Below are 20,048 nucleotides of genomic sequence, written 5' to 3'. Positions count from 1 at the left end.
CCTTTCCCCATGTGACTAAGGCAACAGTCACACGTGGACGAGATGACAGCCTAGGTGCAGGGCATGTGACTTCCTGTTGAGTTTCTTAAAAATGATGACCATCCTCTCAGGACAGAGCACCCTGCCTGATGCAGTACTATCTTTTCCTCCAATGGGGAGGGAAGATCTGTCTCACTCATTTCAGCTCTTCCTCAACTCTATTCCCAATCCTCAGAAACACTAGAGAGGAAATTGAGTGTCTGCATTTGCATCTCAAATCAACTGGCAAGGACCAAGGATTTCCAAAGGACAGTACCCAATTCTCCTCACTCTCATTCCCTGTGGAATTCCCCTTAGAGGACAAAAAAACAGTCTTTCCATGCTCTGAAATTGGCCACTGTTAGGGTTCAGAAAAGATCCGTGGAAGGATAATAAAGCATCCCCCCAAGAGGCAGGCAGTTTTGATTCTGACAAACAAGAGTTGCCTCTGCGTTCTGAGAAAATAATTCCACCATATTCCCCCACTTCCAACCTGCCTGCTTCCCAAGCCCCAGAGCCCGAGCCCCACACCCTTTCCACCCTGCCCACGGTGGTGAGAATCCCCTTGGCAAGCGCCCCTTCCCTTCTCCCCCCACGCAGTGGAGAATCTGTACGCAGCCCTGCGCAACATTGACCGGAGTGAGATCGTGAACATGCTGGAGGGCTCTGGCAGACAAAGCCGCAATCTGAAGCCTGAGCGGCGGCACACCGACCGGGACTACTCTTCATCACCTTCCCAGATGAATGGTGAGTGTCTCCCGGGAGGAGATGGGGCTGAGCTGAGTGCCACTTTCCAGGCAGCAGCGTGTGACAATTCATGAAACCATCTCCCCCTTGAGTAGGAGGTCGAGTTCCATGGAGCCCCTCCCTGGTGGTGGTGATAGCAGAAGCCAGCAAGAGAGACAGGTGTGCACACCTGTGCAGAGAGGCTCCCTGATGCTCTGGGCAGCAGCAGGCTCCTGGTCCGGTTCCAGAGAAGGGCTGGAGTCCGGGCAGTGGCTGGACTCCTGCCCCTCTCTACAGTTCTGTGCCAGGAGTGGACCCTCTTTGGGCTTGTGTCCCCATCTGTGAGACAGTCAGTGGTAGAGATGTAAGGGGCATAGGAGATTCTGGCCCAAGATCTGAGAAGCTGGCTGGTGTTTTCAGAGACCTGCTGCCGTCCTTCTGTGAGGCTAAGTGGGCTACTCTTCTTTGAGTCTGGTCTCTCCTTTTCTCTCTGTCCCTTTTCCCATCTCTTTCATCTCTCTCTTTTTAATATGCTTCAAGCATGGCATAGACACCCAGTGTGACCAGTCCTCAGGGGAGGCAACCCAGAGGCCCCTGACCTTTGTCCCTAAGGCCCTGCTGGGGGGAAGGGCGCCCCTGTGCACCTCTTTCCTTACAGCAGCAGTGAACTCGGCCAGCTGCAGTAAGGAGAAGGGGCTAGGTGTCCTCCCCTCGTTCTCCCTCACTTGCCCTCTCTCCAACCACTGGGCACACAAACAGCCCTACTCTTTGGTAGGAGCCAGGAAGCTAGGGTTCCAGTCCCTTCTTTCCCTTGATTCCATGAGCTACTGAGCTGTCTTCTCTTCTTTAAAGTTAGCAAGTTAGACTAGACTCTGAAGAGTCTTAATAGACCTTGAAGAAACCATTGAATTCAATGGTGCCTCATCTGTGAACCTGGGCAGCTACATGACGCTGTGCTCCCCAGGCTGCCATGTCCTAGCCGTCCCTGGTCACACACCCATGTGCTCCATGTGCCATGAGCGGACACGTTCTCTGCTGGTCTGGGCACGGGGCCTCCTTCAGCCAGTGGAGCCTTCATATGCCGAGCCCACCACCCATTTCTCTCTCCTATGTCCTGCGTCTCCTGAAACCTGCCATCTCACACCACCGCTGGGTGCAGGGCTCATCTGCTAATCACGTCCTGTCACCTTTCTCTTCTGCCTCTGACCTCACTTGGACATCTAGTCCACTCATTCTCTCACACTGCCTGTCTCTACTGCCTCCACCTCAGCCAGATGGTTCAGGGGCCAGCCACCTCCACAGATGCATGTCCAGAAAGATGTCAGCCCTTCCTCCCCACGTGTCTCAGGGCTGTGTGCGAGGGCATGTGTGCGCGTGTGCACTGCGGGGCGGGCTTGTCTCTGGCTCCAGGGGAGGCTGCAGACAGCACTCTGCTTGCTCTCATACCTGGCATAATAAAGCTCCAGGATGATGGTCCACTGCCACGTCCCTCAGGGGACCTGGCAGAGCATTGCAGGGACTGCTAGGTGGCCCAGCTCTCTTTCACAGGGAGGAATGCTGAGGAATGCTGAAAACTTCTGGAAATCCACATGGCAAAATGCTTTCCCTTTTCTCTGTGCTATCTGATCACTTGGTTGGGTTTCTTAACATTCCCGGTGCTGTTTCAGTCAAGTCAAATCAGCAGAGGTTTTGTTTCTTTGTGCCCCAATTATGTACCTAGAGAACAATAAGCACCTAGAATTATGCGTATACACAAGGCAGTATAGCAGCTAAAAATATGTTAGGAGGGTGGATCCCATGTTAAGTGTTCTTACCACAATAAAAAAAAAAAAAAAGAGCCCCAAACTCAGGAACTTAGGAGTCTCCCATTGGCCTCTCCCCTTGCAGCCCCAGTCAGGCCTAGAGAGTCCAATGCCTAAACAGAGTTGGAAATCCCTCTGTGGGACTGGGTGCTCTGTGACTGGTGGGTGGAAAAGGCTCTGTTGTAGTTGGTCTGCTGGAAAATACTTATTGAAATGCCCGCCACATGCCAGGCACCGGTCTGGGCAGGGGAGATAAATCAGTTTTCAGACAGACATGCACAAAAATCCCCTAAGACTCTGCCTCCATAGAGCTTACCTTCCATTTGAAGTTTCATGCAACTATGTAATATGTAAGTGAATGATATAATGAGGGAGGGAGGAAGAAAGGGCAGGAGCAGAGCTCAGAGGGCAACAGGAGGCCAGCTCTTACAGACTACCCTAAGGACATTGTGTTTCCTGGCAGTGAGACAGAGTGCCACTGGAGGCTTTGGAGTGAAAGACTAGCATGATCTCACCTAAGTGTTCAAAGGTTCATCTCCCTGCTTTGCTGATTTTAGACAATCATAAACCAAATGCTTCTATGCATCCTGGCTTCTCTGTCCAGCCTTGTCACCCCTTCAACCCCTCCTCCGGCAGGCCTCCTGATGGACACGATGCTCCTTACTGTGGCCCATGCAGACACTCATTAGTAGACAGACACCTGTCTTGGTCTACTGTGCCCTTTGGCACGAGAATTGGCTTCTATATGTTTATCCTGCCCTCTTCCCTGTCCCAGGAAGACCATCCCATATCTGAGTACCATTCTGGCCTGAAAAGAAGGAGCAGGAGGGAGGAGAGGTAGAAAGGTGGGGAGAGAGCAGCCTCTTGTGGCTCCTCTAACACTCTCCACGGTAGGGACCCATGATGACTTGTCCTGGTGCTAGCCCAGCCCTCCACACTGATGTCACTGTTGTCCCTTGCCTCCTTTGCACTTATCTTGTTTCTTTGCTGTCTCAGCCTCCCTATGAAGCCATGGGAATGAAGGGCAGTGTTTCAATGCTCTGTGGTGTCAGGGAAACAAACTTGAGGCCTGTTTTCCTTCCTTCCTGGTTCCTCTTGCCCTATATACCTGGCCTGGTCAGAGCAGAAGGGAGCTTAAGTTCAAACGCCACTTTTCTTCCCCTATACAAGAGGGTAATGTGTTGGGCTCTTGGGTAATAAACATAAAGGAAAAAAATGCCTATGAAACAAAACAAAACAAAACAAAAAGCATGTTTTAAAAAACAAATCAGATTTCTCATATAAAAGGAAAAAAATGGACATCTCACATCCATACTTGTTAGGTCCATTTGTTTGATAAATTGGGTGTAGTAATGTCTACTTAGAAATAAAATGTGTTTTACCTCTATCAACTCCTAAATACAACTGGTGAATGTGGCTCTTGTCTGAAGCAAGGTTGGCTGCCCACTCCTTGTCTAGTTTGCTACTAACATTGAACTATGAGGGTGATCATTACATCTTGGTTAGCAGAGACCCAGGAGGCTAACCTGAGATGAGGAGAGACTGGGGAAGGACTACTGTCCTGTGCTCTGCCCCAAAGCAGTATGTATAGTTGCGTCTTGCCTGACTTCCCCAAAATGCAACCCCAGAACAGGGAGCTCTAAACTGAGGGATGGGCTGGTGACTTAGGTGTGGCAGAGCCACACAAGACTCTTAGAAAGATAGATAATACTTCTGAAACTCAGCCTAGGGGATTCAGCAGACCTTTTTATGGTCTGGCCCACCCCAGATTTTGTGAGATAATCCTCATGGGAATGTGCTTAGGCCTTATGAGCATTGCTCTGACTTAATAGTCATGGTCACTGACACTGTGTATGGCCACCCACAGCCCCAGATCTAAGCTTATGGGGATGTGGATAGATCAGTGGAGCCTGATCTTCCTCTCTGGAGCCTGAGAGGGAACAGCAAGGCATATGCCCTAAACACTATTTCTAGAGGAGGGGCTCCAGGATAAAGAAAAAGCAGGAAGTCCTAGGAGAGGGTGTGTGTGAGTTCTTTTTATTTTTTAAAGATTTTATTTATTTATTTATGAGAGACAGAGAGAGAGAGAGGCAGAGACATAGGCAGAGAAAGAAGCAGGCTCCTTTCAGGGATCCCGATGTGGGACTCGATCCCAGGACTCTGGGATCATGCCCTGAGCTGAAGGCAGACGCTCAACTGCTGAGTCACCCAGGTGTCCTTGTGTGTGAATTCTCTTCATGGACATATCCCATTGGGTTGAAATTCCATTAAAGTAAAGACCATGGAAATTTTAAGGAGGGAAGATCCCAAAAGATGCCCAAGAATGAGCCTCAGGTATGCTGTGGCCAGTATAGCTACCCTCTTCCTGTCCTTATCAGGTCTTACAGAGGTTCCCAAAAGTGACAGAATATTCACTTGGCTATATCCAAGGGGATTTTTAAGGAGCATTCCACTTCTGGCCAAAATAAGGTAAATAAATATGGACTGAATATAACCTCCTGCTTAAAACAACCCCACCCCACCCCACCACCACCACCCCCCGCTCCCCAAACTGGGCCAAATATATGAAACAACGATTCTTACAACTTTGGACATTAGTCAACAAGAGACAGTGATCCGTGCGACATGGGAAATAATTGAGGAAAACTCTATGATTGCTAGTTTCCAGGTCATGACAGGGGAGAGAAATCCCAGAAGTTTCCCTGGGTTGAAGAGAAGTTGTTGAAATCCAGAGAGAATGGGGCAGCTAGAGTTCCTGAGTTATATAGTACTAGGGAAGACATAGCTGCTTAGAGAATTCTGGAGATCTTCAGAGGGTCCCCTGCAAGTTTTGATTGAGTGGTAATTGTCTATTCCCAACAGTCAGACTGATCATTCAGAGATATTGCATAGCGGACAAAAAAGAAATGGAAAAAAAAAAAAAAAACCCTAGCCCTAGTTGATCAATACTCCAGTCCTGTCTAATCAACCTTGAAAGTAAACCTCAAAAGGATCAGATCATTTCCAAGTTACCTAACTGCATAACAGAACAAAGCTCAAGATTATTTATAGGAATACAGAAATATCTAGCACTCACCAAGATAAAATTGATAATGTCTGACATCCAGCTAAAGATTTCTAGACATTAAGAGAGATAGAAAAATGTGAACCTAAGAGAGAAAAAATAATCAATTAAAATTGACTCTAGGGCAGCCCCGGTGGCCCAGTGGTTTGGTGCTGCCTTTAGCCATGATCCTGGAGACCCAGAATCAAGTCCCACGTTGGGCTCCCTGCATGGAGCCTGCTTCTCCCTCTGCCTGTGTCTCTTCGTCTCTCTCTCTGTGTCTCATGAATAAATTTTTATTTTTTATTTTTTTTAATTTTTAAAAAGTCTTAAAAAAACTGACTCTAAACTGAAACAGATGTTAGAATTAGCAGACAAGAATGGTAAAGCAGTTATTATAACTGTAGTTCAGCTGTTAAAAAAGTTAAGTAGAGACATAGAAAACATTTTAAAAGACTCAAACCAATCTCTGAGAGATGAAACTATAATGTGTAGGATGAAAAATACATTGAAAGGGATTCAACATTGCAGAAGAAAAGATTAATGAATATGGCAACATAGTAATAGAAACTCTTCAAACCCCAGAGGAAAATAAATTTAAAAAGCATCAGTGAGCCTATGGGGCAATTTCAAGTGACCCTATCTTTGTGAAAATAGAGTTCCCAACAGAGAATGGGTGAAAAAGCATTGGAAGAAATAAGGGCTGAAAAATGCCCTAATTTGATGAAAACTATAAATACACGGATCCAAGAAGTTCAGTGAACCACATGCCCAAGAAACATGAGAACAACTATGGCAAGGCATATTTTAAACAAACTGGTCAAAAGCAGTGATAGAGAAAGTCTTCAAAGTAGCCAAAGAAAAAAGGACATGTTATGTACAAAAGAACAAAGATAAGGAAGACATCAAACTTCTTGTTAGAAACAATGCAATTCAGAAGACAGTGAAGCAACACCTTTAAAGTAGATCACAAAAGAAAAATAAAAAGTAGATAACATATTTAAAGAACATCTCCAAAGTAACCTAGAATTCTATACCTAGCAAAAATAGCTTTCAAAAATGAAGGCAAATAAAGACTTTTCAAAACATACAAAAACTGAAAGAATTCATTATCAGGAGACTCCTGCTTCAAGCAACATTGAAAAATAAATAAATAAAGTCTTTCAGGCCAAAGTAAAATGATTCCAGCCAGAAATATGGATCTATAAGAAGGAATTAACAGTGCCAAAAATGTTAACATAATTTTAACATAATTTAACAAATAAATACATAATTTTCTAGTTAGCTACATTATTTCCTCATTATTTAAATCTCTTTAAAAGATAACTAACAGCATAAACAAAAATAACAACAATGGAATGTTGGATTTATGACACATATAAAAGTAAATGTATGACAATAGCATAAAAGTCAAAGTCAGAGGGAAAAATTGAAGTGTACTATTATAAGGTGCTTATACTATATACCAGGTATTATAATTTCACTTCACAGTAGACTGTGATGGGGTACGTGGGTGACTCAGTTGGTTACACATCTGACTCTTGGTTTCTGCTCAAGTCATGGACTCAGGGTCATGGGACAGGCCCTGCCTCAGGCTCCATACTTAGTGGGGAATGTGCTTCTCCCCTCCCTCTTGCCCTCACCCCACTCACATACTCTGTTTCTCTAAGATAAATAAATAAATATATATTTTTTATTTAAAAAAAAAAGAAGGCTGTGGTAGTTCAAGGATGTATATATTATGAACCTTAAAGCAACTACTGAAATAATAAAGCAAAGACTTATACCCAATAATCTATCAAAATAGATCAAATGGAATCATAATAAATCTTAATTAATCCAAAAGAAGACATATAAAGAAGAAAAAGAGAAGAACAGATGGGATAAAAAGAAAAGTAGAAATTAGGAAGTGATTTAAGCCTAATCATGTAAACAATCTCATTAAATGGAAATGGTCTAAATACTCCAATTGAGGGATGCCTGGGTGGTTCAGTGGTTGAGCATCTGCCTTTGGCTCAGGGCATGATCCCAGAATCCAGGGAGAGTCCCACATGGGGCTCCCTGCATGGAGCCTACTTCTTCTCCCTCTGCCTATGTCTCTGCCTCTCTTTCTCTCTCTCTCTCTCTCTCTGTGCCTCATGAATAAATAAATAAAATCTTTTTTAAAAATAAAATAAATACTCTAGTTAAAAGGCAGAGATAAGGGATCCCTGGGTGGCTCAGCAGTTTGGTGCCTGCCTTTGGCCTGGGGCATCAGGACTCCTTGCGTGGAGCCTGCTTCTCCCTCTGCCTGTGTCTCTGCCTGCCCCTCTCTGTGTCTGTCTGTCATAAATAAATAAATAAATAAATAAATAAATAAATAAATAAATAAATAAATAAAATCTTTAAAAAATAATTAAAAAAAAATTTTTTAAAGGCAGAAATAGTCATACTGAATATACAGGTAGATCTCAACTATGCCCTTCAAATATCATAGCATAGATTCCTTAAAAATAAAAGGATGAGAAGGATCAACTGTGCTAACATTAATCAAAAGACAACTAACATGCCTATATTAATATCAAACAAGTAGATTTCAGAACAAAGAATATTACCAGTGATGAAAAAAAATTTCATAAGTAGTTCATCAAAAGGGCATAACAATTCTAAATGTTTATACACTTAGTAATATAGCTTTAAAATACATGTAGCAAAAACAGAAAACTGCAGTGAGAAATACACAAAACTGAAGTTATAGTGGAGATTTCAGTATGTCTGTCTTGAAAATTGATAGAACAAGTAGAAAAATCAGTAAGCATATAGAAAATTTGAACAACACTATCATCCATCTTGACCTAATTGACATTTATAAACATTCCATCCCATAACAGCAGCATGCACATTCTTTTCAGTTGCATCTGGAACTTATACCAATATGGACCATATTCTAGATTATAAAGTGAGTCTCAGGTTTAGAGAATTTGAGATATACAAAGCATGTTCTCTGACCAGATTGAAACTAAATTAGAAAACAAAAACAGAAAATCTGGAAAATTTCAAACATTTGGAAACTAAATAATACACTTCTAAATAATCCATGGGTCAAACAGGAGAATAAAAGGGAAATTAGAATATATTCTGAGTTGAATGTAAGTAAAAATAGAAGACATCAAAATTTATAGGATGCCAGTTGTTGTGTGTCGGGCCCAGCTTATCAATAGCTAATATTGTGGCTGGACCAGCTCTTGTGTTTATTATGATTGCAAGGTGCCTGGTAGCAATAACCACCAGGAGGCTTTGGAGGTTAAAAGTTTATTGCTTACAGAACTGAAAATTACATAACATTTTTAGGGCCACATAGCAAGGTTGTGAGAATAGAGAGAGAGCAAGCTTGGGGCTGGGATTCTGCTTTTTGGGGGGGTTGAGAGTGGGGGCCTAGGGTTTTATGGGCTCACTTTTTTTTTTTTTGAAGATTTTATTTTTTTATTTTTTGAGATAGAGAAAGAGCACTACAAGCAGGGAGAGTGCGAGGGAGAACCAAACTCCCCACTGAGCAGGGGAGCCTGAAACAGAGCTCAATCCCAGGACCCTGAGATCATGACCTGAGTCATAGGCAGACACTTAACCAACTGAGCCACCCAGGCACCTCTCATGGGCCAACTCTTCATTGGTAAATATAAAACATAAAAGTAGGAGTTTAAAGCGTGAGAAAAGAAAAATCAATATTGAAATCAACCAAGATCTCCATAACAAAGGAGCCTCAGTCAGGAGAGGTGGTCTGGCCCTTTATCTAGTCCTGTGGCTGGTAAAGTGTTTAAGATAGCCATCTTTTTTTTTTTTTTCTATTGGAGTTCAATTTGCCACTGTATAGCATATCACCCAGTGCTCATCCCGTCAAGTGCCCCCCTCAGTGCCTGTCTTTGAAGTGGATACCTGGGCAATCAAAGCGTAAGGTCATGCACTTGCATTACAAAAAGTCAAAAAGAAAAAAGAAAGAAAGAAAGAAAGAAAGAAAGAAAGAAGAAAGAAAAGAAAGAAAGAAAAGAAAGAAGAAAGAAAGAAAAAGAAAGAAAGAAAACCCAACAACCAGGGCTTACACTATACTGATAAGTACTTGGGGGAGGGGGGGAAGAATACCCACATGTGATAAGAGAAACATTCTCAAATTTTAAAAATTAACCACATGGGAGAAAGGACATGTAGCCAGCCTATGCTAGCTATCTTTTCCCACCTAAGATAGAGGGAAAATATTGTTAATACTTGTGAAGTTCATAGTCCAGAGGCAGAGAGGCTCACTAGAAGACTGAAACCTAATCCTGGGACTGTAGAATGCTTCTCCTTCCCCCACATCTCACCACTGCATTACTAAAGGCTTATTCACAGCAGTTCCTTTTATCTAGTACATCACCTCTGGATATCAGGAAAAATTTATAAAACATACCAAAAGGCAAAAACCACAGTTTGAAGAGACAGAGCAAATGTTAGAACCAGACATGGCAAGGGATGTTGGAATTATCAGACTGGGAATTTAAAACAACTATGATCAATATGCTAAGAGTTCTAATGGAAAAGTAGACAGCATGTAAGAACAGATGGGCAATATGAGCAGAGAATTGGAAATCCTAAGAAAAAAAAACAAATACTAGAGATAACACTGACAGAAATGAAGAATGCCTTTGATGGGCTTACTAGTATACTGAACACAGCTGAGGAAAGAATCTCTGAGGGTGAGGATATGTCAACAGGAATCTCCAAAATCAAAATGTAAAGAAACCAAAGACCGAAAGAAACAGAATAGATTATCCAAGGAGTGTGGGGCAACTACAGAAGGTGTAACATACACATAATGGCAATACCAGATGAAGAAGAAAGAAAGGAACAGAAGAAATATTTGAAAAAATGACAGAATTTACTCAAATTAATGTCAGATACCAACCTCCAGATCAGAAAGCTTAGAGAACACAGTAGGATAAATGCCAAGAGCTACACCTAGGCATATCATTTTCAAATCATAGAAAGTCAAACATAAAGAAAAAAATCCTGAAAAAATAAAAACCCAAGGGGAAAACACACCATTCCTATAGAGGGGCAAAGATAATACTACATATGACTTCTCTTAGAAACCCTACAGATAAGAAGGAAGTGGAGTAAAATATTTAAAGTGTTGAGAAAAGAAAACATCAACATGGAATTCCATATCCTATAAAATTCTATGCTTCAAAAGTGAAAGAGGAATAAAGACTTCTCAGATAACCAAAAATTGAGGGAATTTGTTGCCAGCAGACATACCTTGTAAAAAGTATTAAGAGATGTTCTTTTGAGAGAAGGAAAACAATATGGGTGAGAAACCTGGATATACATAAAGTAAGGAAGAGCATCAAAGAAAGATTAAGGGAAAATAAAAGCCTTTATTTTCTTACTCTCAGTTGATCTATGGTTTGTTCAAAACAATAATAGCAATAATGTATTCAATTATGTATGCTTATGTATGTATCTTATGCATGTACACATGTGTGTATATGCTTGTATACAAGTGAAATGAATGAAGAGAGACAGGACAGCAATGGTAGAAGGAATGGGAAGGAGGAATTAAGATTACTTTGTAATAAGGTACTCACACTACTTGTGCTATAGTGTTATTTGAAAGTGGACTATATAAGTAAATATTGCAAACTCTAGGGCAACCCTAAAAACTTTTTTTCAAAGAAGCATAACTAATATGCTAAAAAAGGAGAAAACATAGAATCATATAAAATACTCAATTAAAATGACAAAAGGCAAAAAAAGAATAGAAGATAAAATAGGAACTAAGAACAAGGGTAACCAGTGGAAAACAGTAACAAATATGATACCTATTAAGCTAACTATATCAAGAATTACTTTGAGTGTCAATGATCTAAATGTACCAATCGAAAGATGCAGAATGCATCAAAAAGCACATCTTGTCTACATGAAACCCATATTAAACATAAAGACATGTAGATGGAGCCTGCTTCTCCCTCTGCCTGTGTCTCTGCATCTCTCTCTCTCTGTGACTATCATAAATTTAAAAAAAATAATAATAAAATTTTAAAAAAAACTATAAGGAGATACCACTAACCACCTGTAAGAATGGCTAAAATGCAAAAGGCTGATCATACCAGGTATCATTGAGGATATGGGGAACTGGCACTCTCATACACTGCTGGTGGAACAAAATGGGACAACCAATTCGGAAAATACTTTGCTTCTTAAGAGGTTAAAATACACCTATCATATGAACCAGCCACTCTGTTCCTAGATGTGTACCCAAATGAAAAAGCATGTGTTCACACAGACAAGCAGCTTTATTTGTAACAGCCCCAAACTAGACTGGAAGCAACTCAAATGTGCATGAACAGGTAAATGGATGAACCAACTGTGGTATATCCATCTAATGGAGTGCAGCACAGCAGGAATAATGGATATATCATCAATACGTTCAACACCCGTGGATGACCAAATAAGGATGTCTAGTGAAAGAACAGACAGGAAGGAGTATACACTGTCTAAGTCCATTTATATAAAGTTCTGGGAAATGCAACCCAATGCGTAGTGATAGAAGCCCATCAGTGGTTACCTGGGAATGGGGACGCAGAAGCAAGGATTACAAAGAAGCGTGAGGACACCTCTCAAGAGCGATGAATTTTCATTGTGGTGATTGTTTCTTGGAGCTTATAAAATTATAAAATTATCTCCTTCAAATATGTGCACTTACTGTATGTCAACTATACCTCAATAAAGCAATTTTAAAAGATGCTAACAGCAGAATCCAGTGACAAGACCACTCTCACCAACTGCGTGCCCTGAGCCACCTGCTGAACCTCTAGTTTCCTAATCTGGGAAGTAAGAGTAATATTGCTTTCCTTGTAGAGTTTTTGTGACAATTAAAAATAACATATTAGGTATTTTTTAAATAAAATAGATGCTTGATTAGTAATAGAAATGATATAATAATATCTTCAAGAATAAGAAAAGGGGCACCTGGGTGGCTCAGTCATAAATAAGCGTCTGCCTTTGGCTCAGGTCATGATCCCAGGGTTTGAGTCCTGCATTGGGCTCCCTGCTCAGTGAGGAACCTGCTTCTCCCCCTCCATCTGCCCCTTCCCCAGCTCATGTGCTCTCTCGCTCTGCTCTTTCTCTCAAGTAAATGAATAAAATCTTAAAAAAAAAAAAAGAAAGAAAGAAAGAAAAGTGATCACTTGAATAAAATGTTCTGCTCACATATATTCCAAAGAGATTTCCATGGAGGGTTTGAAGGCCATCGGCCCTGGTTTTTCAGTTTGTAGGTCATGGTTCCATATACAATGGCTTGGATTTAACGGGAAGTTGCGGCCCACCCATTTCTCCTACTCTCCCACCTCCTCTTTGGTCCTCCTCGTTTGGCCAGAGCTGTTAGTCTCCACAAGCACAGCCCTATGCTGCCAGCCACCCAGCACCTGATGGTCTCTTTCTCTTCCTTCTCATCTTGGGACTTGAAAGCACAGAGACTTGTACAGATGGGTCAAGGAAGACAGCTCTCCTGGGTAGATTATGAGAGGGTGTAGGTCAATCACACAGCATGGTTCCTGGCACCCAGAGCACACATGTAAATCAGCAATTGTAGTTTTACTACACGTGACTGAGGTCATCTGTTCTGGCTCCTGTGTCCTCCTCACACATCTGGAGAGCTCTCTGCATGAGTTGCCAGGGCCAATGGATTCCCAGTCCTGTTCTAGGAAAGTGAGAGGAAGAGGGAGACACCATCTCTGCCTTTGAAGAGTCGACAGTCCCACGAACCAGCTTAGTGAGGGAGCACAGGATGGGTTCAAAGATGGGGGGAAGCAAGGTGAGCTGAAGTCACTGGGAAAACATCAGGAGAACAGAGGATAAAGACAACCCGTCTTTGTGTGCATTTGTGTGTTTGCAGTCCTCTGCCCTTTAGCACAGTACCTGGCACATAAGTGGACCTCAGTACCTTCTGGTTGAACAAGTGGGTGAATGAGGATAGCTGCAGATGTCTCAAGTAGAGAAGAGGTGGGAGAGCTGGAGCCAAGTTCCAGCCTTGGCATGAGGAGGGTCCATTTGGCTATGAGAAGGGCCAAGCCCAGGGAAGAGCTGCATGCAGGACGGTGAGGCGTAAATGGCAGGATGCAGAGTCTAGATGCTAGATTAGGGGCCTCTTTGGGCACAGGAAGGTCCCTAGAGACTGTAGAGGCAGCCTCGTCTGTGCCCCACGGGGTCCTGGTTTGGTTCTACTGGGTCTTTAGACTCCGGTTCCTCAGATAAGCTGAGCTGAATGGAGAAGCTTGTCTTCCAGTCCCTTCTGCCACCCACACACTGGCACCAGCTCTGAAGGGGAGTCAGAGGCCTTCCTTGGCTTCTCCATGGACCCCACGCCTGCCTGGAGAAGAGCAGAAGAGCCACCTGACAGAACAGTGCCCATTCGGCTTGCACTCATTCCTCCTGCACTGACATGTGTTGCTCATTCAGGCTCCAAGTCCCTCCTGAACAGGAGGAAGCCAATTCCAGAACCAACAGAAGACTAACAGGAACTCCTAGCTGAGCCAGCCACAAGGAACAGATGTCTGAGCGGCTCTGACCACCAGGCCACACATTTAGGGCCCGAGCTAGCCAGCTGCAGTGCGCGGTCCCTGCCCACCTGGGGCTGGCGTGAGCAGTGCAGGGCCAGCAGGCAAGGAGCTGCAGGGCAGACGTGCCAGGTGCCTCTGCTGCCCTCTGACCTGGCTCCCTATGCTGAACCCTTAGTACTCCCACTTGTACCACCTTAGATCGTTCAGGGTTTTCCAGAACCAGTCTGCAACTTGAGGAAAAGTTGCTTCATCTGGAACCAAGTGGTTTCCCATTTGGCCACCCTGCTGAGAGTGGGTGTTCAGTGGACCCCATTAGGCCCCTCCAGTTTGGTGACTGCCCCCAGATCAGGAGGTGCTGTTCCCTCCCTTTAAGACACATCCCTGACTGATACCCCAAAGACTGTGCTAAGGGGATATTTTGAGCAAAGAAAGAGCAACATTTCTTTCTGCCTAGACATCAAGAAGTGGGCTTTCATCGTTTGGAGACAAATTGGAGCCCAAATCCTTTGGGTCAAAGCTTCTTGATCTGGCGCTCGGAACTGGATAAGAAAGAATTCCAGTCTCTTGTCTTTGCCATTCAACAAAGGAGCCCTTTTCTCTGCCACCACCTCCTGGCTGTCCCCTGCCCATCCCAGAGCCTTGTCTCTCCTGCCCGGGTGCCCTGGGCAGCAGCCACAGGCCTGAGCATTGGCCACTGAGCTTGGAAAGCCTCCTCCCCGGAATGTGCATGCCTCTCTGTGGCTGTGCCTGTGTGTGCGTGTGCATATGCATGAATTTGCACATGAGTATGTGTGACAAAAATCGCTTCTGGAGCATGTTGCCCTCTGTCTGCCCATCCAGGTTACTCCTCGCTGCAGGACGAGCTGCTGTCCCCTGCCTCCCTGCACTACGCGCTTCCCTCTCCGCTGCGTGCAGACCAGTACTGGAACGAGGTGTCGGTCATAGATGCCATCCCCTTGGCGGCCACGGAGCATGACGCCATGCTGGAGATGTCTGACATGCAGGTGTGGTCTGCGGGCCTCACGCCCTCCCTGGTCACTGCTGAGGACTCCTCTCTGGAGTGCAGCAAGGCCGAGGACTCTGATGCCACCGGCCACGAGTGGAAGCCAGAGGGGGTGCTCTCCGAGGAACCCCAGGGCCCCACACTGGGCTCGCTGGACCTTGTGGAGGACGATACAGTGGATTCAGATGCCACAAATGGCCTTATTGATTTGCTTGACCAGGAAGAAGGTCAGAGGTCAGAAGAGAAGCTGCCAGGTCCTAAGAGGCAGGAGGACTCCACAGGTGCAGGGCAGGACTCAGAGAATGAAGTGTCTCTTGTTTCAGGCCAGCAGAGGGTGCAAGCCCACATCACAGAATCCCCCAGCGTGAGTCGGGTGATGGAGCCAAGCCAGGAGAGGTAAGGGCTGGGCTGCTGTGGCAGGATGCTTGTCGTCTTCCTGGGCTTCGGGTGAGATCGTGCCCAACAGGGAGCACAGAGGGAATTCGTAGGTACTGCTCTCCTCCTGCCCCCCTTCCACCACCTCCTAACTGCCTGGGAGTAAGCAGCTCTGTGTGGTGCTAGCTTGCTCAGGCCTCTGTCCTGTATGGGTGGAGCTGTGATCTGTGAGGGCCAGATGCCCCAGAGGCCCCCGGAGATCCTGTGGCCCGCAAGAGAGGAGAGAGGCTGGGTGGGGGGTTGGCATAGGGGAGGGCATGAGGAAGGCTTGGTATGGCCTCTCCAAAGTGCAGCTGAGGATAGGTGCTCGGGGCCCCTGTCACTATTGGGTGCTTATCATTGAAGACCATATTTAGAAACCTAGAAGCACCGGGACCGGGGATGTTATTCAGCCAGTCACACAGCCTGCGTGTGACAGAGCTGATAATGGTGCCCTTCTGCTTTACCCCTTTGAAGGTGTGAGCCTGGTGGGCTTAGTAGGGGCACAACAGAGCTTTCACCTGGGGAGGGACTGGTGATTCTCCCGGGTGGTGCCTGGGCCTGCAGCAAGGCAGCAGTGGGCAGGCAGTTCAGGCAGGAGGGCCTGGGGCAGACACGGAGGGTCTCAGGCCACAGGCCCGACTCACATCCATGGCAGTGGGCCCGCCCTGCCCCCGGGGCTGGCGGAGTGTGGAGGGCCACCTGGCCTGGCTGGACTGGCGCAGGAACTGAGTCACAGTGGCCCTTCCCCCGAGTCACTTCCTAAACCCTCCCTAAAGCACGGAGATAGCCCGTGTGCCCCTGAAGACTGTGCACACCACCATAGCCAGGTGGCTCAGGTCTGGCCAGGACGTGGAAAACCTGTCCTTGTTTCTTTCCTCTTCCCACCCACCTGGCTCCTCGGGCCTGCTCAGAAGCCCAGGCTGGCCAGGCCCTTCCCTGGGGTCCACTCAGGGTGGCCCGAATACTGCAGGCAGAGGGAAAAGAAAGCCTTTTACAAAGATGAGATGACAAGGATTTATTTCCTCTCATTTTCCTTTCCCACTCGAATCCTTTGATGAGCAGGGAGAATTGGATGATGGGGCCGTGAGGATTCAGAGTGAAACAGTGGCATCCCCCGGCATAGGCCACCACCCCCTCCAACTCCCCACAGCACTGGCCATTGAGCTGCACTGACTGGGCGCGTGCTGCGCACACTGCGTGCGAGCTGCCTGCTGCACCACTGTGGGGAACCAGAGGGCCTGGTGCTAGGTCTCAGGATGAACAGTTCGGTTCTCTGACCTTGGCCAGCCCTCCCGTGGGGACAGGTGAATGTCGTTCACTCACCCAACAGTAGGTATTGAGTGTGCCTGGCGCCTATAAAATGTGCCTAGGCGCTGGGAATGTGGCATTGAACACCATAGACAAAGTCTCCACCTGCCAGAAGTTTATGTTCTGGTGGGGAAACGACAGTAAATGAGATAAAACCAATGAAATGGAAAGCATTAATAAAAGGGAAAAGTTAGAGGCACCTGGGTGGCTCAGTAGGTTAAACATCTGACTCAGTTTTGGCTCAGGTCATGATCTCAGGGTCGTGAGGTCAAGCCCCACATCAGGCTCTGTGCTGGGCATAGAGCCTGCTTGGGATTCCCTCTCTCCCTTTCTCTCTCCACTGCCCCCCCAAAAGGGAAAAGTTAGATGATAGTGCTAAAAAGGAAAATAAAGGAGGGTAGTGGGTAGGTCGTATGTATGTTTGTGGAGAGCAGATGGCCTAAATGAGGGCTAGTGTAGCTGCAGAAGCCTGAAACCATGACATTGGAGTAAAGACCAGAAGGAATTAAGGGGTGAGCCTTGAGAATACAGGAGGGCAGCTCTCTAACAGGAGGCCTGGCCAGTGCAAAGGCTTGCAGTGGGCATAGACGAGGAACAGTGAGAAGATCACTGATCCCAGCACGGTGATTGAGGGGGGTTATGGGGCTAGACATGGCAGGCCTTGAAGTCGTAGAAAGACGAAAGACTTTGGCATTTACTAGACGGGGCAGGGAGCCACCAGAGGGTTTTGAGCAGAGGAATGAGGTGATGTGACACCTACCTTGAGAGCAGCCTGATGTGTCCAGGCCTCGAGGCGGGGAGATTAGCCAGGAGGTGAGCATTGCTGGTGGTATGGACCAAGATGGGAGCTGTGCTGGTGGCAACAAGTGATTGTGTTCAGGATATATATTTGAAGGTTGAACCGAAAGGGTTGCCGGCAAGTAAGATGTGGAGTGGGAGAGAAAGAAAGAAGTCAGAGTTTACTGGATCCTCGATCTGACCCTTGGAGGGATGGAGATAATGTTTGCTGCGGTGTGGAGGAATGGGTTGGAGACAAAGTCACAGGATTGGACTTGACCGTGCTATCCTGAGACTCCCATTAGACGTCCCCAAAGAAGAGATGTGCAGAGGCAGTTGGGGGGTATGCACATCTGTAGGTGAAGGAGGAGATGCTGTGTGTGCACGCCTGGGTGTGATGAGCACACAGATGGGCTGTGAAGCCACAGATTGAACGAGCTCACTTAGGAAGTGGATGTAGGTAGAGAATGAGATCTGGGAACTGAGCCCTGGGGTGCTCCTGTGTTCAGAAGCCAGGGAAATTAGGAGAAATCAACAAACAACAACAAGGAGTGGTAGCCGGGGGTGGAGGGGAGAGGGGGTAGCAGAAACCAGTCAAATGTGATGTTTTGGAAGCCATAGAAGAGTGTGCTTCCAGGGGGGTGGCCACTTATTGGATGAGCACTTATTGAATCAGAACTGTGGAGTGCAGGTGGCCTGAAGGGCTGGAGGGGAGGCAGGTGAGGTGATAGGTGTGGAGACCTGGTGACGCCCAGCAGTGTGAGCCAAGTGCTTCAGGAGCCCGGGGTGGAGAGCCATCTGCTTAAAGTGATGGGACCAGTAGTACCGGTACCCATGGCCCCCTCCACCTGGACGACATGGATGGACCACTGTGCCTCTCTGGACAGGACAAGGAGCCATATGCAGCACATGCTGGCTGTGTGTGATTTGCTCATGCAGCCCTATCCCTCGGGTGTATAGTACAGGATGGGGGGCCAGGGCTCTGGAGCGGGAGGGTGTCTGAGCAGCCAGAGACTGAAGGATAACCGGGTGTCCTTTCTCTCTCCCTGGACCCCAGGCTGCAGGACTGCAATGAGGAAGGCTCCATTGTCTCATACCTGCAAGATGCTGAACAAGGTTTCTGGCAAGAAGAGGTCACCCAAGGCCCACCCTCATTCCAGAGTACAGTCACCACCATCCAAGAGCTGGAGCCCAGTGGGTCTCAGGAGTATAAGAAGGGCCTGGTGTCTGCAAGTGAGCACTTTTGGGAAGAGCAGCCAGAGGCTGAAAGCACCCCGGCTGACAGGGAACGGAGACGACAAAGCCACCTCGAGTTGGTGCAGGAGGCTCAGAGCACTTTCTCCCAGATGGCAGAGGTGAGAGCCTGCACAGAGGCACCTGCTGATGCCCGCACCGGTGCTCAAGGGGCTGAGGCCGAGGGCAGCCTCTCTTTCAGGCGAGCCCCAGGCAAAGCATGATTCCCTTCTTTAGGAATTGTGGCAGTGACTTCAGTTTCTCTAGAAGTAAGGGTACAGAGTCACTGTCTCTGCTGAGACAAGAGAAGAGCTAACATTCTCGGAGCACCTGAGGATCCCAGGCAGGGCCTGTGTGGTTGTCATGCTTATGCTGCCTTGGCTCTCAGCTCTTATTCCCATGTGGCAGCTGAGGGTTGAGCAGCTTGCCCAAGGTCACAGGGTCAGAGATGGGCTTTGGAGTTCCATCTGGCTGATTCCAAAGCCATGGGTTTTGTTTGTTTTTCCACCGTGTTTTAGGAAGGGTGTAGAGCAGAGAGGCTTGGGCGTTAGGCTAACTCTGGTCCTACCATGGTCTTCATGGCCACAGACAATCCCCTCTCTTCTCAGCACCTTGGTTTGCTCATTGGTAAATGAGGAGTGAATGGATTATGGCAAGGGCTCCCTGGCTTGGGAATTCTGTAATCCTCTGGGTGGGGCTCAGCACATGGACCTGGAGAGGTGCCCCACCTCATTCTGACTTAGGTCCCTGCCTCCCTCAGACCTCCCTCCCCACTTTGGGTCTGCCCTGCTGTATTGATTTTATCTATTTGCTTTTACTTCACTCCCCAGTCCTATTCCCATGGACACCCATTTTAATGTGTTTGGGGAATTTTTTTTTATTATGAAAAATTACAAATAAATGCAAAAACGGATGGAATAGCATATTCATTTCCGTGCACACACCACCCAGGCTCTGCAGTTACCCAGTTGTGGCCAATCCTGTTTCATCTATACCTACCCCCTCTTCTCTCCCCCACCATATTTTTTGGAAACAAATCCCAGGCATCTTACTAAGGTGTGCCTTTTTAATGTATGCGTTCTTTAAGAAATTTGCATTGCTGTCCCATGCCTGTGTATTTTTAGTGCATGCATAAACAATGCGTTCTGCAT

At 46.3% G+C, this 20,048-nt stretch overlaps 1 protein-coding gene across 12 annotated transcripts in view; it reads left to right on the top strand.

Moving 5' to 3' along the window:
- The window catches only part of ANK1 (ankyrin 1), a 213,350-nt gene that overhangs the window by 181,724 nt on the left and 11,578 nt on the right, over window positions 1-20,048 (top strand). For 9 of the 12 annotated variants that reach the window (XM_041752223.1, XM_041752219.1, XM_041752220.1 and 6 more), the window contains 3 exons: window positions 619-765; window positions 15,000-15,558; window positions 18,722-19,019. In XM_041752223.1, the coding sequence (XP_041608157.1) occupies window positions 619-765; window positions 15,000-15,558; window positions 18,722-19,019 (1,004 nt within the window). The remainder of the gene's footprint in view (window positions 1-618; window positions 766-14,999; window positions 15,559-18,721; window positions 19,020-20,048) is intronic. The other 3 variants (XM_041752230.1, XM_041752229.1, XM_041752228.1) reach the window with 1 other exon arrangement.

Source organism: Vulpes lagopus, chromosome 4 (genome assembly GCF_018345385.1).
Source record: "Vulpes lagopus strain Blue_001 chromosome 4, ASM1834538v1, whole genome shotgun sequence".
Classification (NCBI taxonomy): Eukaryota; Metazoa; Chordata; class Mammalia; order Carnivora; family Canidae; genus Vulpes; species Vulpes lagopus.
The sequence above is the reverse complement of the archived record's forward strand: the minus strand, read 5'-3'. Positions and strand labels throughout refer to the sequence as shown.